The sequence below is a fragment of the Cibotium barometz genome, chromosome 38 (assembly GCF_041138505.1).
Source record: "Cibotium barometz isolate CiBa-2024 chromosome 38, ASM4113850v1, whole genome shotgun sequence".
Lineage (NCBI taxonomy): Eukaryota > Viridiplantae > Streptophyta > Polypodiopsida > Cyatheales > Cibotiaceae > Cibotium > Cibotium barometz.
Genome location: NC_141083.1, coordinates 5,444,930 through 5,468,450, shown reverse-complemented (window position 1 = coordinate 5,468,450; position 23,521 = coordinate 5,444,930). Strand labels below are relative to the sequence as shown.

The 23,521-nt window shown below is 43.6% G+C and overlaps 1 protein-coding gene across 34 annotated transcripts in view; it reads left to right on the top strand.

Moving 5' to 3' along the window:
• LOC147616276 (uncharacterized) overlaps window positions 1-23,521 on the top strand; it is a 141,148-nt gene that overhangs the window by 104,034 nt on the left and 13,593 nt on the right. For 10 of the 34 annotated variants that reach the window (XR_015262468.1, XR_015262464.1, XR_015262463.1 and 7 more), the window contains 9 exons: window positions 5,799-6,128; window positions 6,261-6,464; window positions 6,590-6,688; window positions 6,773-6,845; window positions 12,753-12,898; window positions 13,008-13,302; window positions 13,530-13,711; window positions 13,817-13,947; window positions 14,068-14,185. Coding sequence is in view for 28 of the 34 variants with exons in the window: in XM_086777308.1 (XP_086633434.1) it covers window positions 5,799-6,128; window positions 6,261-6,464; window positions 6,590-6,688; window positions 6,773-6,845; window positions 12,753-12,898; window positions 13,008-13,302; window positions 13,530-13,711; window positions 13,817-13,947; window positions 14,068-14,185 (1,578 nt within the window). In the remaining 6 variants the exon portion in view is untranslated. The remainder of the gene's footprint in view (window positions 1-5,798; window positions 6,129-6,260; window positions 6,465-6,589; window positions 6,689-6,772; window positions 6,846-12,752; window positions 12,899-13,007; window positions 13,303-13,529; window positions 13,712-13,816; window positions 13,948-14,067; window positions 14,186-23,521) is intronic. The other 24 variants (XR_015262466.1, XM_086777327.1, XM_086777325.1 and 21 more) reach the window with 7 other exon arrangements.

Sequence of the window (23,521 nt, the reverse complement as noted above, 5' to 3'; positions counted from 1 at the left end):
TATATCATCTGCATAAAGAAAAATGGGTACCAACGTATCACAGTGTATGGAGCCCGGCCCACCAAGTCTGTCAAAGAAGTTAGAGATCTCATCCTTGTGAGGGCCAAAGAGAGAGAAATGAAATGAAATGATATATTAACGTGTCTACGAGGCCATAATGGCCTATGAGACCAAAACTGAGAGTACATCTGAAGTTGGTGTCTCATCAAAGAGAACAACTAAATGAGACTAAAAAGTTCAATAAACTGATTGTCCTACAGTTATAAGAACAGAACTGTAAAACTCCGAGATGATACTCAGTAGAAAATATTGGAAAATACTGAAAAATGTATATCAGGTAGATCCATGTATGCTGATCAGTTGAAGTGTTGCCCTCTCCTTAGATCAAGTATCTCCGCCATGGGGCTGTTTAGAATGGAGAGGTCATAGAAGCGAGGTAGGCGCCTCTGATGCCGAGCAATAATGGCTCTGATCTGGTGATGGGGCTGTTTAGAATGGAGAGGTCATAGAAGCGAGGTAGGCGCCTCTGATGCCGAGCAATAATGGCTCTGATCTGGTGATGGTGAGGATGCCGTGGTCGGGATCCTGGTGGGCATGGCCGACGAGCACGACATAAGATAACTGCTCTATCAGTGGTGACTCCCTGGGAGCATGGTCGATGCCCTGATGGCCCAATGGAGGAGGTATCAGGAGGTGTGTGGGCTAGGGTGCTGGTGCTGGTGTTGGTGCCGAAGAAATGTGTCAGGGTCCTCTGTCTAGGTACATCATGGCTCGGCCTCTTGTCTGCCAAGAGGGTCTCTCTGTGTCTCCTGAGCTCAAGTAGAAACAATCCCAGGCATCTCTGATCCTCAAACTCCATGACCTTGCATAACGGCCCAAAACCCTCTCGGAAGAGGCAGTGATATCTCCCTCGGATCTCATAATAGACTGTACATCGGCAAATGTAGTGTTCCTCTGTCTCTACCTCTTGGTAGCATAGCTGACAAATGCGGTCATCCAAGATCTGATGCACATATCGCCCTGTCTCAATCCGCAGCTGGTGTGATGAGGTCTAGATCTATCCAATGGCTCAACGTATCCCATTCAATAGGAATACATCCACGTACGCCGAGCGGGTGATAAATCATTTGGTGAGAGGTGTAGAAAATGGCTCTTGTAATGAGCCATTTTCGTGCCTAAGGGCTCAAGGGGGCTAGCTCAGCCGCACTCCTTCTCTTAGCGGCCCATGGACTCCCAGCATCAGGTGGATCTTTACAGAGCAGCGATCCAGAGGAGTGGGTTACATACTCATCAACTGCAAATATTTCATCCTTTGTGTGAAGGATAGGTGGCAAAATCACCTTACCATAAACAATCTCAAACAGGGCCTTTTCTGTAGATGCATGCACCGTGGTAATTCCACAAGCGGTAAGTACATCTCCCAAGAAGACTTCTGATCCGCTACATAACATTTCAAGAGATCCAACGGGGTTGAATTTGAAGCCTCACTTTGTCCATCCGTTTGAGGGTGATAAGCTGATGAGAAGTTCAATTTGGTTCTTATATTATCGAATAAAGCCCGCCAAAAGAGACTTGTAGTCGTGGGATCTCCCACAATAGACTTCGGCATTCCATGATGCTTGAACACTTGTGCAAGGTATATTTTAACCATATGCTCAGCTTTGATGGTCTTCTTGACTGGCAAGAAGTGAGCTTGCTTGCTAAACCTGACCACAATTGTCCAAATAGCATCATTACACTGTTGGGTCTGTGGCAAGTCCATAATGAAAGGTAATGGTTGAAGCAAACCTGGTGCCTTTTACCTATCAAAATGGATACATGCACATACATGTACCTCTATGTCCTACCACATACTTGGCCAAAAGAAATGCCGCTCAATCGTGTGTGTAGTAGGCATGATCTCTCTATGACCAGCATATGGAGGAGCATGTCACTCATCCATAGTCACATGAAAACGTGTTTCTAGATTGAGAAACCCCGAAACGCAAGAAACGTTTCAAAACGTTTTAGAAACTCCAAATTCTTTTAGTTTCTAAAAAAAAAAAAGTTTCTCAAAATGTTAAAACTTTCTATTGTTTGGAACTTTAGCAATGCAAAATTATATAGAAAAAAAACTGAAACCGTGGCGTTTCTTAGCGGAAAGGCCGAAACGTTTTGTCCCGAAACCCCGAAACGTTTTTGGTGACTATGCACTTATCCAAAACGTTTTGCCTCATGCCAGACGCCACACATAGGCAATTATCTTTCATAAGGTAACCCTCTTTGATCACATATGAGGCATGTGCATGACCAGTCATCAAATCAACCTAAATTGTGGCAAAATCGGCATCTGTATGATACAAATCATGCATGGGAGACAAGTCTCCATGATAGGCAACCGAGATAGCTGCTACATACGGCTTTCCTGACAATGCATCTGCCGCTATATTCTTCTTTCCTGGGGCGTACAAGATTTGAAAATGAAACATAGAGAGGAAATTGGCCATCCTCATAATGCTTCTCTAACAATTTAGTTTGGGTAAGAAAATACCTCAAACTCTGGTGATCTGTCTTCACACTAAAATCAGCCCCAAGAAGGTAATGTTTCCATATGGTTAGTGCATGAATTACAACCACTAGCTCTTTCTCATAAATGTCAAGAGAGCTCTGCATCATGTAACCTACGGCTCTCATAAGCCACAGGATGTCCATCTTGATTTAGGACAGCTCCTATGCAATTTCCAGATGCATCACATTCCACATTGAATGGCTTTTGGAAATCTGAAATGATCAACAGTGGACCATGTGTAGTTGCATCTTTCAATTTGAGGAATGCACCTCTCTCTACATCAGTCCATTTGAATATAGCCTTATTCTTTGTCAAATCATGCAAAGGAGAAGCAATCCATGCAAAGTGTCAAATGAACCTATGGTAGTAAGAGCATAATCCAAGAAAACTATGGATCTCTTACATTGTTCTCAATTCAGGCCAATTCCGAATTACATCAATCTTTGCAAGATCCATGTGCACTCCATCTTTGGACACAATATGCCCAAGATAGTGTATCTCTGATAAGAAGAACTCACTTTCTTTGCATTTATGAAGAGGTTATGCTTACAGTGTTCTTAAAAAACAATAGCGAAATGAACTCTATGCTCTTTTTCGGTCTTCGAGAAGACTAGGATGTCATCAAAGAAGACACTTGCAAATTTCTTGTACCCATGGAACATGTGATCCATCATTCTATTGAATGTAGCCGGGACATTCGTAAGACCAAAGGGCATAACAAGATACTCATAAAGCCCAAATGCTATCTTGAAAGCAGTTTTATGTACATCCTCAAGCACCACACGCTCTTGATCATACCCACTCTTGAGATCAATTTGGCTAAAGCATGCCAATCCATCCAACTTGTCAAGAATGTCGTCTATGTGTGGAATCGGAAACCGATTCTTGATGGTGAGCTTATTCAAAGCTCTATAATCCACACACACACACACACACACACACACGAAAAGATCCATCTTTCTTTTGAACCAAGAGGACGGGTGAACAATATGGGGAAGAGCTTGGTTGAACCAAACCCTTCTCAAGAAGCTCATTTATATGCTTCATGATCTCCTCTCTTTGGGATGCACTCACATGATAGGCTAGCCTATTAGGTGGTGAGCTACCCGGCACAAGATCAATGTGATGATCTTCCGGTCGTACAAGTGGCAACTCATTTGGTAACTCATCAGAAAAACAATCATTGTACTCTTGCAAGAACTTCAGCCTACTAAGAGTGTTTACATGCACATTAGTTTCTTTAACATGATCCCGTACAAAAATCAATTATGCAAAACACCCTTTTTCATCACTTTCTTAATTTTTACATGAGATACAAAAATCACCCTCTTCACTGAAGAAATACTTGAAGGGTCTATGAAACCCTAGAGATGTTACATGTGATCCATAAGTGTCATGATAACATAAAAAGCCAGAGCCAACAGATCATGTAGCCCCTGTGTGTACACAATAGAGTAGGTAGAAAAAGAACCTCATGTGTCGAGACTCATAACGTGTTGTCTCCTCATGAACCAAGTACATGGCCAACAACTCTGATCTCTGTAATGCATCACACGTGGCAAAGGCCCAAACCCCTCCTTGAAGAGACAGTGGTAGTATCCCTGTACCGCGTAGTAAACTTGGCTATGTGGTGCTCCTCTAACTCTGTCTTCCCAGTGCTACATGGCCTGTATACTCATTGTCTTCCGTCTTGTGGGATGTGCTTTGCTCTCCCTGTCTCAATTCGAAGGCAATGTGATGACTTCCTCAGCTGATAGTAGCAATCCTCATGGTGTGGGACATATATTTGTGGAGATAACAAGCCCTCTCAACGAATCCATCCCCAATGACCATCACAAAATGCTCTTTGTAAGACGAGAGCTTTGGTGACAGCCGCAAGCAGATGATGTGGTTAATCTCATGCTGTGAGAGATCAAGGGGGAGTTGAGATTGTACTCGAAGGGAGGGAGAGTCCATCTGAAGGCCATGTGACTCTAACCAGCCAGTGATGCATTCATACCAGTAATTGGCATGACCATCTTGTGCCAACTATCTAGAGGACACCAAAGCCAACCATGGGACCCATCTCTATGCGATGTGTAGGCATGCTGTACATATGTGACGGCCCAGAAGATGGCATCTATGATGAGGGGGCCTGATCCAAACTTGGCCGATACTATGGCATGTGGCACTGAAGGCTTACTTTTGATCATGCGTTGAAGTATCATGATTCATAACCTACTCTCCTCAAGTCCTACCACCCAAATCTGGTCCCTAGAAGGACACCGCAGACCAAAGTATCAAATAGCCAGTATTCGGTACTAACTTTCTAGAAATGAGCCTGGAAACACACTCTCTTCAAGCAAGAAAGGGCAACATGTCCCTGGGCCAATGTTGCCTGGGCAGTGGGACACTCTGAAGAGCAGGCCAGTGAAAGTGATTCCCTTGTATACATATGATCTGACCAGCTCAACCACATCTCCTCTATATGTGAAAGAATGTCTCGCTGCAATCGGGTAGGAGGTTTTATAAAGCATAATCCTGGTCTTCCCATGATTCACCGTGCAATCCCTCTCATCACAAAAGGCCTGCAATGCATCCAGGCATTGCAAACCCTAGGTTGAGTCTGAGATAAGGACTATGTCATCTGCATATAGGAGGATGGGTATGATCATCTGTGCTACACGAGCCCGTGCCACCCATCCTGTCAATGAAGCCTGAGATCTCATCAATGTATAGCCCAAAGAACGCAGCAGAAAGTGGGCATCCCTGATGTCATCACTCCTCAGATCATCTCACGTGGAAAGTGGAGCTCTTGTAAGCAACAAAGAAGTTGTAAATTTGGGACCAAATCAAAAGCCTTGGGGAAGTCCATAAAGCAACAATGAACCCCCTGCTAGTGTGCCCTAGCATCCTCAATCATGGCCGTGAGGGTAAAGATATGATGTAATATTGAATAGTTTCTCCTTGAGCCTGCATGTCTTGGTGCCTCTGTCTCTCCCTCCAAAATGCCATTCTTTTTAAATTTTTCCATGGCACTGTATACCCATGGTATCATTGTACTATTCATGGTCTCATAGGCCCTTCGGGTCTATTGTAGATGTTAATATATTCTTTCTTTCTTTCAATTTGTGCATGTCCAAGTGTTGTTGAACACAACTACTTTTTAATCAAATTTGGGTGGCACTACATATGCTTTTTCATGGGTTGCTGTCTGTTTTTTGCCAAAAAAACATGATTAAAAACTGACTGACATTAGCATATCCAACAGATTTGCTCTCTGAAGACAGCAAGTGGACACTTGGATGCCCAAAAAGTTAGCCGTGTGAACCTCCCTTTGGAAGGACTATTTGATGACATGATACTCCTGCCTAGAGCAGGTGGAACTTTTGTTGATGCGCTTCTGGTCCTGACAAATCAAGGCCAGTTACATGCTTATGATGAAGTTAGTATCACAAAATGTTTCTTGGATGAAGAAGGGTCCATGTCTTCTTTCCCAGAACCTGTTCGAGTAAACCCCTTTATTACTGAACCAAGTATAACAGTCATAAAAGTATCTGAGCTTCCTGTGAATGGAAAGGCTGCCGATGTCTTTTCTCAGGTCTAATCCACCTTGACTTATTTACACCATCAGAAAATGCTTAGTTTTGTGAGTCTGTTAGCGTATGATGCGCTGTACTTGAAAAACTGTACCTAGCTATCAACTTGATACCAGAAATGTTGTGGTATGCAGCTTCCTCGCCATTTCAAAGGTAATCTGCCATCTTTTTTACCAGGTGGTACAAAATGGCCTGTAACTGGTGGAATCCTCAACAAACCTCTGGTTGAAAGATCAAAAGCCAAAGCTGTGCTCATAACCGGGCATGCAGATGGGTCTGTGCATGTGTGGGACGCCTCTACTTCTGTGGTCTTGCAGCTTTGCAACATATCTGCAAGTGTAATTATAGCTTCTCTCTTGTTCCCAAACTATCAATTGTTTGGTTAAATGAATAAACTATATTGATGCTGGTGATGCTACGAAGCTGAACCATTGTTGTTTGTTTGCTGCCAATAAATCGGAAGCACTTGATGGTACAGATAAAGATGGAGCCTGCTTCGGTTTCACATTTGGAATTTTGCCCATGCAATGGCATTTTGGTTGTAGCTCAAACTAGTGGTGTGGTAAGAATCACTTGAATGTGCATAGAATATTAATGGTCTTAATGGTGTTAAACAATGGCTAAGCAGGTTTTCTTTCTTGTTTAGGTTTCGATATATAGACTAAGTTCAGAATCTGGTGAAGTGAAATGCCGTTTTTTGGAGTCGTCAGAAATTCAAGGTAACGTTCTTTTCCAACAGCATGCCAATCTGCACAGTACAAATGTCACCTAGGCAGTAAGCTGCCTCTGTAGGAATGAATTTGACCTCTAAGAGTAACTATTCTCAGGGAACAGCTTTGTGCCTCTTTATGTGGATATTATGCTTGGGGTGCTTCAAAGTTTGTCCAAGTAGCTCTAATATAATAACATTAAGCATTCTTATTGCATTTATATTACGAGATGTAACACAGCCGGACTGTTCTTGAAACCCCGGCTGGTCAAGAGTGTATCTTCTCATACAAAGGTCTAGGAGCTCGTTGACCATAAAGAGGCTTGTGGAGCTTACATACTGTCTTCTTGACCAGGTATGACAAAACCAATGGGCTGATTTACATAAACTTCTTCGTGCAGATCCCCATTGAGGAACGCTGTTGTAATGTCCAACTGATGCACCTTCCATCCATGATGGGCAATGCAACAACACAACCAATAGTGGTCACATGACGAGGTGTGGGGGCAAAAATTTTCTCATAATCTATTCCTTTTTGCTAGGCATAGCCTTTGGCCACAAGTCTGGCCTTGTATCTGTCAATGGTACCATTTGGTTTTCTCTTAACCTTATACACCCACTTAGTGCCAATTGGCTTCTTATCAGGTGGCAAGTCCACAAAAGGGGTTTTTTTAATCCCTTTTTTACACATTTTTTACATGCAAAAGGGTACCAATTAAATGGGGTATTTACATATTGAATAGAAAAAGGATGTGTTTTATATGAAAAAATTATAGATAAGGGGTTTTTGAATTAGGCCTTGAACGCACATGATATAGAGAGTTTACATATAGTGAATCCCCGAGGTTCCTATTTGGGTGGATGCATCGTAAGGTGGACTCGAAACCTATGTTTTGGACATGGCTTTTAAACTAGTTTTTAGAAATTTGAAAATTTCATTTTCTCCCACATTCTGTACGTTTGAAAAGCCTGAAAACAAAAAATAGTTACAGCATCCGATGGTGCACTCATTTTGCCACCTAAAGAGTGTGGTTCATCTATGTCACATAGACTACTCATGCAAGTCACATCTGCATGTTCTCTGGCATTGCAACAACCCGCCCTTGTCTTGCTGTGAAGAGGAGTTGCAAGTTTACTTTCCTGCAAATTACGGACCAGCCAATGAGGCACGGTTCTAGCCTCTTGCAACATTGTCCTCTCTTCATGTACCACATCCTCTATATCAGAGGCTGCAATGGGCTAGTTTATGGGTTGATTTTCATCACCCATATGCTGTCCATTAGGCATGTTTTATGGCTGATCTGGCCTTACATAAATGCATGGGAGTAGTCCCTCAAACACATTCTGCGAACCATCATGTGGCTGTTCACCAAATTCAGCCCATGGTTGTGCTGCATTTTCAGCAAAAACTATGTCTACTCTCAAAAATCCTTTGAGTGGAAGGATTGTAGAGACGATAACCTTTACTACTACCACTATAGCCCATAAAAATACATTTTGCAGCCTTGTCATCCAGTTTTCCTTGCAGTTGTTGAGGCACATGTGCATTTGCAAGGCATCCAAAAACCCGAAGGTAATCAACCGTGGTTTTCTTTCATACCAGGCCTCAAAAGGAGTGATGGTTTATAATGCTTTTGTAGGTCATCTATTCAAAATATGTGTGGCACGCATGATGGCCTCTATCCAAACTTTTTGAGGCAAGCTCTTATCCTTTACCATACATCTTGCCATCTCCATTAATGACATGTTTTTCCTCTCCACAATACCATTTTGTTGTGTTGTATATGGCAATTTACACTGATGTTCTATGCCCTTTTTAGCCAAGAATGCCTTGGAAGCATTAGACATGTATTGCCCCCCTCGATCTGACCGGAGGGTTTGCACTTTGCAACTTGTCTCATTTTCAGCTCTTGCTACAAAGTCCTGAAAAGACATAAACACACCAGATTTGGCCTTGAGTGGATACACCCAAGCAACTCTGGAATAATCATCAATGAAGGTTACAAAATATAATCTCCCTTCTTGCAAATTTTTTTCATACTTAATAGAATTCTCTTTTTCGGGAATAAAAAAGGTTACAAAATATAGATGCTGCCCAAGAGTGGTGTCCTCATAGGACCACACACATCACTGTATATGAGCTGTAATTTTCTGACAGCCCTTACAGATCTATCTTTCTTGAAGGCATTTCTAGGCATCTTGCCCAAAACACACCCTTCACATACATGTCTTGGTGGCAACTCCACATGAGGCAAATTCAGTACCATTTGATGCATTTGTAATAGCATCAAATTGCCACAATTGACATGCCCCACCTTGCATGCCATAACTCCTCCTTGTGCATGGTAGGAGAGTATGAGAGGTAACCAAACAAGCATTGTGTGCCCTCTTCTCAAAAGAATCCAAGTGATGCATGCCTTGGTACAAAGTCCTAGAAGTAACAATGACATGGTCTTTCTCTCTTTCTTGACTATGCATCTGTTATCCTCAAAATGAACTACATATCCTCTTTTGGCAGAGGAGGGAACTGACAATAGATTTTTCTTAATTTGTGGCATAAAAAGCACATCATACAAGCATAGGTGTGAACCATCTACTGCTGTGCACATCACCTTACCAATGCCTTTTATTGGATAAGAATAGTTATTAGCACATGTGACCATGTTTCCATCTGGGGCAGCCCTTAACGTGAAACAAATCCCTCTTAGAGGTGATATGTCTGGAGGCACTACTGTCAAAACAGCCAAAACAGATTCTTTTTCTTTTCCTTGGCCCGTCTCTTCTTGCATCTACTAATGTAGTGCCCTGGCTTTTTACAATAGTGACACTTCCACTTCTTCTTGGGCTGATTTGCATCACTCTTTGCTTTGCTCGATGGCTGTCCAGAATCAGCCTTGACTGAAAGTAGCCACCCTTAGCCTTGCCCTTGCCCTTACAGTTCTAAAATTAGGGTTTCCTGATTTTTATTGGACAGGTAGATTCAGGGTGTGTTGTTATGTAACTTGTAAGAATTCTGAGGAGAAACCCTAGAATGAACATAAACTCTAAAATAGTAGAAACCCTAAAAACACAAGGAACCCTTTGCTCATACCTACTGCTAGGGTTTGTGGGGTAGTGGAAACTCACACACACACAAAGGAAGAAAATCGATTGAGAGGAGGAGAACTTGCATGTATATTCACACACTAATAATAAGTGACAAGTACATGTTTATATATCGGTCCGATCCTTTCACACCAAAATGTCGAGGGGAAAAACCCGTAGGACAAAAGTGCCCTTGGAGTTGGTGCTTGTTCACATGCAGCACTACATATAAGCATATGCGTTCACCATCGATCAGTTGCAAAAACCTTCAAAGATACAAGGTTTAAATATCCAAGGCAACCTAGCTAAAAGGCACACCATGACACCCCGCCCCCACCCACCCACACACGACCCCCACCCCACCATCCCCATGGTATTTCTCAAACTAGTGCTTATATAATGTCTCGTTCTTCTTCGTTTGTCAAGGGAAGTCCTTTTATCTCCTTACAAAAGCAAAGTTAAAGAACTTTGACAAAAGTTATTAATATTTTATAATGAAGTGGAAAGCAAAGGGAAAAAGGCAAAAGCAATAGCTTGGCTAAGCTTTTGGCAAAAAGTAGATCCCTCTTCAAGTATAAAAAGGCTTGTGGAGTGTGTGAAGACCATCTTCATCGTTATCATCACCATCATCAAGCTTTTGAAAAACTCCCTTTTTATGTTAGCCTGCACCTGTGCACATTGCCTGCCTCCGCCAAAACCTTCGCCTTCTCCTAGCGGGTTTTCAAGGCTGATCGCTTGCAAGGAAAGCACACATGTGCTGATCGCTGATATCTGAGGCCCTCGGACTGAAAAGCGTCCTTCTTACATGCTGTTTTTGACTGAAGCACTGACCCACAAGACTGGACAGAGCTGTAAACAGCCACCTATGGCAGCGTGCACGCCTACATAGGTTGGTCGCATTGTTTGTACAAGTTTTCAGAAATCATCGTTGATTCTATGCGTTGCCCAGGTGCTGAAAATAGGGAATACAAGGCTGGACAGCAGGTATATAAAAAACCAACAAGGTTTATTGCTTGCTTTAATGGTGCTTTCCATTGTAGAACTTATATAGGGGTCGCCCGCTATTGGAGAAGTGGATTCAGAGATGTTTTGGACAGTTTGGTCGTGGAAAGCTGGTTGCTTTTGTGGACCAAGGGTGTTTTCCATATCCACGTGTTACTTCAGAGAGTTCTATCGTGAAAATCAGATTGCTTTAATGGCTCAAGGTTGCTTTTCAACAATTCGAGCTATTTCAGAGAGCTATCGCAAAAAGTAGGATTGCTTTTGTGGTCCCGAGTTGCTTTTCAAACATACAGGCTAATTCGGAGAGATTTGTCATGGAAAGAAGGTTGATGTAACTTGGACTTGGATTTGGACTTGGACTTGGATTTGGATTGGATCTAGACTTGGATTTGAGTATTGGATCTGGTACTAGCCGGGTGAGAGATTCTTGTGGGTCATCTCGTGGTGTGCTCGGCATCAAAGATCTCGTACCTCGACACTGACTTCGACTTGGGATTCTACATCGGCATAATTGTTTTCTTTTGTGTTCATTGTTGTATTGATCTTGGCCAGTGTGCCCGTGGATTGTTCCTGAATAAATTCCTGAAAGGGGACAGAGCTTGTTCCCCGCTTAGTGTGGTGTACTGTGCAAAGTTTCTCTCTCCCCCCCTCTCTCTATATCTTTATCTCTTGGATACGTGGTTGAGTCTTGTCACGGCACACCCCGCTGGGCTTATAGCACATCCATACATAGCTAAGCATTAGCTTGTTTTCTTTTGAGTACTTTTTTTATAAACACGTACTTGTTGATTAGGCTTTCTAGGCTTTTAGAGAGTGACTGTTTTTTTCATGCCAGTAGAAAATATGTTGTCTCACAGAACCCTTTTAATCAATTTCACTAGAACAGCAAGGCAATCAATCAAATCAAGCACATACAAATGTTGCAGCAGGAAATCAGAACTTCAATGGTTCTCTCCCTGTGGATATATTCATTCCTTGTTATAACAAGTGCACTAAGCATGGATACTGCATAAGCTCCAAATCCACATATTGCAGATAAATCAACCAAACAATCAAAAGGGATTCCATCTTTGATGTCTGAGGTTTTCACAGTTTCGCCGTGAAAAGCATGTTCTCTGTCAAGATCTGCATGCGCACCTAGACCCAAGCCGCATCACAAAGGACCAGGGTTTGCTTCATGGTCTTCTAAGATATGCAGCCTGCAACATAGCCCTTTGTCGGATAGGATCCGGGCATACAACATATATGCAGCTCGGGATCAGCAATCAGCAATCCCCACTGCTCATGCAGGCCGTACAGATGCCCATACAGTATGAACAGCCCATGATCAGTCTCAGGTGCAGTGCACATGTCCTATCTGACATCCCATGGCTTCTGCAGGTGCAATCTCCCTGTTACCTGCAGGACCTGGGCATGCTGTGTGGAGGACCATGCAACCACTCCTGACGGGTGAGCCTAACTGACAAACTTGGCTGCTGGATAGAGAAGAAAGACGTCACTAATCTTCAGTATGTCACAAGGGTGCTTGTGGAAGACCATAGTATTCTGTGAGGGGATTTTACATTGATTCCAGACTCTGTAGTAGATGATGCAGAAATCAGTGTCCTAGCCTGTGCAATAGCTGGTGGAATGGCTCGGATGAGAAGCCACCAATCAAGTTTGAAAGCTTTGCGAACTTCCAGAAGAAGGCAGTGAAAGCATTTTGAAAATGAAGTTTGTCTTTATAATTGTTCTTTTTAGGTTAGCTTCATTCTTTTATTTAAGAAATCAAACAGTTTTTTGGTCATAGCTTATTATGAAGCAACAAGGCATCTGAAGATACAAGCACTAGTGTCATGGTTATTTTCAGATCAAGAACTGTCCCAGGATGCTGGTTTTCATTGTGTAGCAGTCCTCAATCTTGGTGTAGCAGCTGTTTCGTCCCTTGCTGTTGCAAATCACTCTGACCATGTTGCTGTGGGCTATGCCAATGGTAAGGTGAGTAGATAATCTGAGGAAGCTTCTTCCATCATCTTGCAACAATTCATCCCATGTCACTGAGTATATTGATGGTGGAAATGAAATGCTTGGGATTCTTACATGACAGGTGCTATTGTTTGATGTGGGCTTGTGCACAATTATGTCTAATGATATGGTGTTCCCAAATGGCCAAGTTGTATTCCTGACTTTTGGTCCTCGACTGAAGACATCTGCTCCATTAGAATCACTGACAGCAACTCCAGGAAGTTCGATTCTGTCCAAGCCCTTGCAAGGAGGAGTGGTTTATGCTTTGGCAGAAGATTTGTCAGTTATTGCTATGGTTTATCACAATGAAAAGGCTGTCACTTCTGGCCCATGGCATGTCGATCACCCCTCTAAAGCTTTGTATCTGCAATGTCTAGGTAAAGTCAATGTGTCTTGTTTGTTATCAGTGAATCTTTAGTCTTATGCTGACTATCTTGGTGGCCCTTTTAAATACTGGAACAAATCCACAGGCATGCTCAGTAGTAAGGTTTTCTTCCATGTCATGGCTTGATTTCATCAGGCCTCTTACATTAGTAAAAGTGATGCCTGAATTTATTCTACAGCCTAAACTTAGCGGTTGACAGCATGCAGTTTGCCTGCTCAGCAGAACTCTGCAATGAACAGAAGGATAAGAAGACTGGTCCCTCTGAGCATTCCTCAGAAGACATGATAGACATGGACAAATATACCATGGCAGATTTTGAGACAGAAGATCTGTCTTCGTGTTGCCTTTTACTTTGCACTGAAAGCTCTATTTATCTATACAGCAGCTCAGTGTCAAATCAGGTATGCACTCATTCCATAAGATAGTTGCACAGGATGTTCTTCACTAGAAAGTGATCCATATTATCCAATTTGGGTACTGTCCTGAAGAAGAAATGCTATTTACAGGTGGTTAGTCTTACGTGTCTGAAAACAGCAAGCCTCTCAACTCATTGTTTCTGTGCATCAGCATTTGTAACCCAAGGTGCAAATGCATGTGGACTAGTGCTGCTTGATATTGCTGGAACGTTGCAGATTCGGTAAGATTTCATGGTAGTTAATGCCTGTTTGAGAGACTTTGGATCCACAAAATGCCCCAGAAGTGGTCACCTCTTTCTGTCGTCTTGTAAATGCTAAGAAATTGTTCACTGGGGTATCAGATCACTTCCAGACTTGGATATTGTGGAGCAGATTTCCTTGGCTGGAATTTACAACTTGGATCCAAAAATCAGCAAGAAATCCACATTAGTATGTGGCGACAAGGGACTCGTAGCTTTGGTAAATTCTCCAAAGTTTGCTTTCCATCTTATGTACAAATTCTCGTTTAACTGATTGATCATTAGGGGGACACTAAGTCAGCTCTTGACTGTTATATTGTTTTATTTTTTAATTGGATCTTCACATAATAAAGATGCACCCCATGTATAACACTTTATACAGTGTCTCTTGCATGGAAACCCAAACTTGCCTGTGAGACCCAATTTTCATTAGACCACCTGTATACCCACCTTGGGTTGGAAATAGGACGGTAGCGAGCAGGAGCCCCCTCGGTCTATTATCAGTCCCCCTTGTCTCTGTCTGTGTCCATGCTCCTTCTCCCCCTCCCTGGCTTCTACGCATGAGCCCCCCTCCACCCTGCTGCACTTTACGTTCCTGCCCCTGTTTGCCCCTGCCCCCCGGTCCTGGTTTTCCTCTTTTTATGAACCCCATCCTTGCAAGTTCTCCCTCTATCCTGTTTCCCCTGTTTTGTCTTCTTCTGCTCTCTGGGTCAGCGCATACCCACCCACCAGAAGTTGGACAACTTCTTCTGATTTTCCCCTTTCCAACAGCCCTTTATCTTCCCTGGCCCAGGCCGCCATCAACTGTACTTTTTTGGAACCGGACCTCCTAATCCTCTCCACATTGGCGGTGTCATGGAAGCCACTACATTGGTTTGCAAGATCGTAGGCGGGATACCCACAAGGGGTCAGATTCAGAACCTCCTGCAAGCTGCTCTTGTCAGTGAGCAAGGACAGACTACCAGCATCCAGTTCCTCATGAGCAGCTACACCAGGGGCGATTTCAGCACAGCCACCTTAGCGGCGAGTCCTACAGCAGAGCCCCATAGCAGAGCCCCATGGCGGTGATGCTCTAACTTTTCTACTTGATGGTAATAGACGTGTGGAGTATCAATGGCTACTTATTTAAGCATCCAATTAGTGTGCTCAGCTCTCGACCCTACAAGTGCTTATTTCGTCGTTGAAGAACCTCCCTTAGCATTTATCGATCCCACTCCTTGTAGAGGGTTGAATTCTCCGGTCTTCTTGGGCAATGTTTTGTCTGCTGCTAGATGGGCCACATTGCACTGGCCTGCCCTCAATGCTGCTGACTCTGGAACATCCCACTCCAAGAACTTAGACAATGCGCCTAAACTTACTCTAGGTGAGAAGGCTAAGGAGGGTAAGACAGGTGGTAAATTGAGCCAAGCTGACTAAGCCCGGTATCGACGCGAGGAGCATCTTTTCTGATGTGCATACATCGAACACCTGCCCCAAGAAGACCCAAATCCTTACCCTAGCCCTTGCCTCCATGGAAATGGTGGTAAGTTGGCCTGCAGCTGAACCCCCACAGACCTCGCAGATGACCTGTGCCTCTCCAGGTCAGAGTTCATCGTTTAGTGCTATTGTTATCTGGGAGCTAGAAGACAAGTAGGAGGGGAACCAAGAACAGTAGTATGAGTGCAATGAACTGCTCAAGTGTTTTGGCTACATTGGTGGCCAGTAGGTTGTCAAACTGTTTGACAATGGCAGCACGGAGGATGTGATTATGGAGCAGGCTGCTCTGCGGGCCCTCTTCACTTTTACTTTGGTTGAATGAAAAGTTGAGGGATCTAGCACAGGTATGAGAAAAAAACATGCATCTAAAGCTCGTAGTGCCAAGATGGTCATTCAAGGCACAGATTTTGTGCATGATTTTATGGTCACTCCATGTGTTGGAGCTGACATGATTCTAGGCACCTGTTGGTTTCAATGTGTTGAAGTATTATGTTCCACAACCAACAAGGTCATTTTTGCCTATGGTTCAAGGAGTACTGAATGATTTATTTTCATCATCTATTGGCAAGACCCCATACCAAGCTGCTTTCCTTCTTCCAGGATCTTTTGACCAGGACGGCGTCTCAAACACCCAATGCCAACCACATCATGGCGGAGTCATACTAGATCTGTTAAAGATCGTATGGCCAAAGTGCAGGGGGCCTACACACGGCAAGCCTACAAAGAGTGGAGAAACATGAAGTTTTTGGAAGGCAGTTGGATCTATCTCCGAATCATCAAGCAAAGATTGAAACCGGTGGGCAAGCTATGCCCCAAGCTAGCTTTCAGGAGTTTCAGACTATTTCCTATCGTCAAGAAAATCAACGAGGTCTCTATGAAGCTTTGACTTTAGCATTGTTGGACCATGCATGATGTATTCCACGTCGGATGGTTAAAGCAATAAGCACGTCCACTTCTGGCTGAAGTTCAAGATGAACCCGAGCTCGATGTAATCGATGAAGCTGGAATGTCAATAGCTCACCATATTCCAGAACAGAGGAACGCACGAAGCAGTTTGGCTTGACATGGAGTTTTTCCAGAATTATCGAGCTTTATCGACACATTACCAAGAAGCTATGCTGCTTCAGTCAAGCTAAGCAAGAAGGGATACCATGTGCATCCTGCACTTGGATGCCGTGGATAGGATTGTGCTCGACAACTGTAAAACCCTAGTCGAACTCTTGGTCCATTGAGAGTCCTTGTCCAAGGGCGTGTCACCTAGTGTGCCACCGCAGGTGTCTTAGAGGCAGTCGTTTACGCCCCGCACACATCACTCGTGCTAGTCCCGCACAAGGATGTAACCCTTCTGAATGATGTAATGGTGTCAGGAACTCATGTGCAATTATTGGACTCATTGGTCAAATGGATGGGTTTCTGTTGGTGTCAAATAGATGGGTACCTGTTGGTGTCAAATGTCTAGGTATAGAGTAGTCCTTGGGGTGTGTGTGTGTGTGTGTGTGTGTGTCTGTAAACCCATCAACACCAAGTTAAGAACATGGATGGCTGAGGGGACATGGGCTGTTTACAGCGCAGTGGCCAGACCATTTGAGGGGCAAAAGACGCTAGCAGGGTGCCCAAGCACAGGTGCCTAAGCCGGCAAGGTAAAAGGTAGTTTTGCCTTACCCTCTTCAAGTCGGCCAGCCCTACATGCTAGTCAGCCAGATCTTAGGCATCCATACCCCTATATAAAGGGTGCTCCAGAATTGCATTCTTCATCTCTAATTCTTGCAAGACTCCCCTGCTTGTATGCATGCCTAGGGCTGCTCACAGGCCAGAAAACGCATGGTGGAAGGTGTGAAGACTCGGGCAATCGATTGTGAAGCGAAACATGGCTTTAAGGTGTTTGAGAGGAAAACGCAAGCATCATAGGTGCTGCCCAGCGGGACAGCAAAAGGCAGCCAGTGCTACCTTCACTGGTTGGGGGCTGGAAACGAGCCCACAGGTCAGTCCATCCTCATACAGCAATAAAGCAAATAAACCTTCACAGTGGGGGCACGGCACTGGGACCCAATATGGTGTACTCTCTCTCATTCACTCTCTCATATGCAAATTCTGGTTTATGGAATGCTGAATTTCTGCTCTAACCCATAGTCACAAGAAACGTTTCAAGGTTCTTTTTTGTTTTGAGGTTTTTGGGGTTTTGTTTCAAAACGTTTCATCCCGAAATTAAAAAATATACACGTTTTGAAAAATCACAATATTAATCAATTTTAAAATATAATTAAAGCATTTAGAGACCATCATATACAATACACATTGCATATGGATGACCAAAAAACATTTCACACATTTCGTGTTTCATCCATTTTATGATTACAAAACACGTTTTTTGTTTCCATGCTCTAACCTAGTTAATGAATCCTACTCCAAGCTTTGACTTGATGTGTTCATCCATGGGTGGAGGATTTCTCAACACCACTTGGCCATTTACATTCTTAAAGATGCCTAGAGAGAAAATATGTCGTAGCCAACTCCGTAGAATCGGCTCCTGACTTCTTCGTAAACTCCTTAAAAGTAGCCTGATTGAGGGTGGTCTTCTTTGCTGTAATGAGCTCTTGATTATCGGGATTGGAATAAGTAGCCTTTAACTGTTTAGTTTCTTCCTGAAGCCATCACACTTGCCACCTCAAAGTCTCCATCAGATAAGTCTTCTTCTTGTGAAGATGCAACATTTTCTCAGATGTCAATTACTTAATTAACCACACAAGACAAGATACAATGGATGCAAGATTTATCACATGTATGTGTGCTGTGATTGCATGCGCAAGACACTGCAGTGGGGGCTAAAAATGGGCCAGTCCACCCCCCTTAAGTAGTTTATATTGCCAAAAGAGAGATTACAAAGCTGTGTACACTTGTGATCCAAGTACCAGATTTTGCCAAGATAAAATGAAACAAGACAAACATCTTGATGATGAACAGAGAACGTTCCTGTAATCTGCGATTGGAGTAGATCAAAACCACATTGCTGTCACTGAGAGACTCAACAAATCCTGATTAGCCCACACCCACACACGTGAGCTCTTGCCGGCCAATTGGCTGAATCCTAATCCCATAACGCAAGGTCTACAAGGGTCAGTGATCCTAGTGTGCTCGGCAAGAAGTCCTTTGTCCAAACACAGAAGAGAACTTTCTTTTTTCGAACCAAGAAGCAATTCTCATCCCCTTTTTATGGCAAAACAATCCAATATGTATCTTGTTCCATCCAGTGAATATCTGAAAAGATAAAGAACACCCACCAATAAGTGGCCTGAATAATGGGCCCTCATAGTAGCACCCGATAACGTGCTTGTAGCCCAATAATATGTAGTAAGAGCCTTCTTCCTCTTATGCCGAATGATCCACTACATGTGTGTGTGTGTGTGTGTGTGTGTGTGTGTGAGGGTTCACGACCTGGTGTATAGCTCACCTTTCTCCTTTGTGCGCTCGTGTGCGTGTGCGTGTGCGTGTGCGTGTGCGTGTGCGTGTGTGTGTGTGTGTGCGCGCGTGCGCGTGTGTGTATACTATGAGAGAGACCCCCTGCGTCGTCCATCAGCCTCGACTCGACTCCATCGTTTGCTGCTCCCGTGAGCACCTGGTTCCCTCGCAGCTTCAGTTCGTCGCCGAAATTGCTCAGCAGACTGCCTCGCCATTATCCCAATCGCCCAATTCTGCATTTTGGTCGCCGGATTCTGCTTCTGGAGTGCCCGTCCCTGCTCGTGGGTCCACTGCGACTGTTTGCTGGTGCCTCTGCAGCACCCTCGATTCTCTGTCCAGCTGTCCTGATATCGCCTTTCTACACCGACTTTACCTAGTGCCTATTATCTCATCATGGCTTCTCCTACAAAATATCGTGCTCATAAAAAACAAAAGCAGGCTGTAGGTCAGGATGACCCTGTGCATGAAACGCCCGAGGCCGGGCTGATCTATGAGGTAATGCATGAAGGATTTCAGGATACACGCAAGAATTGGAAAGATCCTGTTCCTATGGTGGGACTTGCAGTGGATGTGGATGAAATCATAGATCCCATTCGAGAATATGCGAAGCATGCTGTGATTATTTTTTTTCCAGGCAGGATGCCTGTTGCTGCTGATGTCGGGAATTGGTTGACACGGACATTGGGTGGTTGTTTTGTTCGCAAAGTCCACTATGTGGCAAGAGGTTTCTTTGAGGTCATTATGGTGGATGAGCACCATAAGCAAACGCTTTTAGAGCACTCCCCTCTCTTCTATGGACAACAGATGGTTCATGTATTGCCATGGTCCCCCACCAGAGACTATCAGGCTCTGATTAAACATCGCTGTCCTGTTTGGGTAGAAGTGGTGGACTTCCCCCAATGTTTGGCCTCCTTGTTACCTAAAATTGCAGCATCTCTAGGAAAGGTTGTATGCCCTCCTAGACCAAATGGCAACTCAAATCGATTCTGTATTTTATGGGACATGGATCAGCCCACTCCGGAATCTTATGCTGTTACCATAAATAACGTTTCCATGGGGAGTGCTTTTTTCAGACTCAAATGGGGTCTTTTTGCAGGCGCATGCTTTGAGTGCAAAAAGTTTGGACATATGGCATCTCAATGTCCTCTGGTCCTCCATAAGATGCCGCCTGATGCCTTGCCCATCCCAATGCAGAATAAGGACACTCCTGGTCCTTCAGGGGTTAAAAACAAAAGTCTAAAGACTCCTGTTATGCCTCAAGAAAAAGGCAAAATGCCAGTCTCTTCTAATATGAATGTAGCTGTGGCTAATCCCTCTACTTCTTCACCAAAAGGAAAAGAAAAGACACTTCAAGAAACATCTCAGCCACCGCGCAGGACAATTTCCCCAAGCGTCCTTTGCCTTCTAGAACTTGGAATGGAGCCTCCTCTAGTGGGCATACCCCAGAAGAAAATTCTGGAATTGGCATCACCTGGGCTACTGTAACTGCAGGTCGTACTCTGTTTCCCGAAGAAGAGGCTGCTAGCTTGCTAGCCACCCGTCTCATAGATATTCCTCCTCCTGATCGGGGTGCAGACCCTGTGGAGGAAATGCAAGCTTGAGCTACTTTTTTGTTCATACTGTACATACACTATAAATATGGTGTCATATATCACAGTTTTGACTCTCAATGTACAGGGTTTGTGTGACCCTAAAAAGTGGAAGATGGTTTGGGCATATTTGAAGCGTATGCAGCCAGATATCGTTGCTCTTCAGGAACACAATCAACATCACTATGCTGGACAGCAAGGCCATTATGCTGGTTATGATATTTTTTACGCAGGCCACCATGCCTTTTCGGGTGTACTTTTTCTTGTGAAACATCATTTACAGCCAATCATGGCATTTAATGACCTCCAAGGCAGATGGATGGTTATGCAGTGCTTTATTCAAGGTGAAATCTTTGAATTTGCATCAATATATGCACCTCAATCCTCTCAGGCTAGAGGATAGATATGGCAACAAATGAAATTGTACCCTTGGAGACAGAAAGCATTCATATGTGGAGATTTCAATAATGCCCCTCAACCTGGTGATAATACATCCGGTCGTACACATATGCTTGCTACTGAGACGTCTTCGTGGGCAGATTTTGTAGCAACGCTTAATCTGATTGATCTTTGGAAAGAATCTCAGCCCTTGATGCCTGGCTATACCTTCCAACATAATGCACAATCCACTTACAAAGCTCGCCTGGATCGATGGTATCAGCTTGATCCGTTTCATTATGATACTCTCACGACCAAATTGTGGGTGGATTATACATTTACATATTCAGATCATGTACCCTTATGGCTCAGAGTTCATCTGCACGACATGCCTGATGATAGATTGCCACTTCGAAGGTTGCTTATCATCAATAATAGTTACTTGGAGCATGATGCATTCAAAGCACTGATACTTGAGGCCTGTCAGCCACTCTTTCCTCAATCTTTCATTGACTTGGATTATGCATGGACAGCTTTTATTGCTCGCATGCAATCAGTCATCCGTGATTATGGTAAACAGTATCTAGAAGGTTGGAGACAGACTGTTGCTTATGCTAAGCAAACATGCCAATCGTTAATCGAGCTTAGTCATCTTCTCTCCCTAACTTTGGCTGAAGCCACTTCTTTATGTCAAGCTCGTCACTGTATTCAGGTAAATGATCACCGAAAGCTTGTCAAATGGGAGATACGGGCACGACAACAGGCGCTTTTGGACAAAGGCTGCTCTTCCAAAAAAAATTTCAAGAGTTTACATTCCAGAAAACAAGCTGCATCTATATGTCGCACTTTAATTTCAGATGACACGTGGACCTCCACCCGAGCACAATTGGCTGCGACTTGCGTTACCCATTTCTCCTCTCAATTTGGTGAAGACGATTCTCACGCCATGGAAGTGTGTGATGCACGTCATCGGTTATTACAGCATGTATCCCCCATCCTTTCTGCCACTCAGGTGCAACAACTAGAAACAAAATTCTCTGAACAAGAACTGTCTGATGCAATCAGGTCTTGTGGCCGATGGAAAGCTCCAGGATGGGATGGCCTTACAGTTGAATTTTTTCTTGCATATCGGGACACCCTCAAATTACCTTTGCTGCGTATGGTAAACATTGCCTGGGAGACAAGGCAAATGCCAGCTTCCTGGAAAAAAGGATTAGTGAAGCTGTTGCCTAAAAAACACTTATGTCAGTCTTTGGCAGATTGGAGACCAATTACCCTTATGCCGGTGATATACAAGATTATCAGTAAAATGGTTGTCAATCGCATTAAGGGTTGCTTGAATGATGGACTCCATTCTGCACAGTATGGATTTATTCCTCGCAGGCACATTACAGATAACATTGCAAATGCTTATATTGGCATTGAATATGCCAAATACACGCAGCAGGATGTCTTATTATTGCAAGTGGATATTGCTAAGGCTTTTGATACTATTAAATGGGGTTTCATTCAAGAAACCATGCGTGCTCTGGGATTTGGAGAAAAAATGCAGAATATCATTTACTGGCTTTATGCTGATAGCCAGGCGGCTTGTATATTGTCAGGAGATCTCTCAGAATCATGGACTTTGCATCGTTCAGTTAGGCAGGGATGCCCTTTAAGTGCTCTTTTGTATGCTATAGCGACGCATCCCATGCTTCTTTATATAGATCATTTGGTTGATACTGGCAGTCTTCATGGATTGGACATTCAGAATAGACGTCAGTTGGTTGCTCAGGCATATGCTGACGATTCTTTTTTTCTTCCTCGCAACACACATCAGGATCTCTCTACTTTGATGCAGGCTCTTTCTTTGTTTGCCCTTGCGGCTGGCCTAGAAATCAATTTTCAGAAATCTAAATTGTTGCCTCTGCATTCAAAATAGTGGCATAATTTGCTATGGCCAGGAGAAATAGTTCACTCCACTCATTTGATTCGGCATTTGGGATATCCTTTGGGATGGTCAGTCACTCGCCGTCAACAAACAGATTGGGTCTTGGCAAAGCTCAAGAAAAAGTTGGAATACTGGAAACTTGCAACATGGCCATTGCATGTTCGTTTACGGATTCTCCAATCCATCTTGGTTGCCTATATTCAGTTCTACCTTCCTCTCATCAGGTTTTCTAAGGGGGAGCTGAAATTATTTATGTCCACCATCTTTGAGATATTTTGGAGGTCGAAGCAGGGGAAAAAGAGTGTACGTTTGCTTTCGGCAAATCGTTTGTGCACCCCTAAAATGCATGGAGGCTTAAATATCCTTAATTTACAGGTGCATATTCTTGCCCACAGAGGTAAACTAATGCTTCAATTTCTGGAAGGCACTCAGCCTTGGACAGCAATGATCCGTCATTTGTTACTTCATCTGACGACTTCGGCTTTTGGCCATTGGCAACCTACTCATTGGGATTTTATTCTTGGTTACATTACTGGCAAAATTAAGGGCTGTCCTCTCATTTCTGGCTTACTTGCTGATTGGAAGCTTGTCCTTTTAAATTTAAAATGGAATGGTCGCGGCTCCTTACAAGGCAACTCTCTCCGCGCTGAGAGCATCCACTGGTCCAAAGCATTTTCAGTTCCCCTAGCGGTGCAAGAACCCCGGCGTTCATATTTTCTCCACT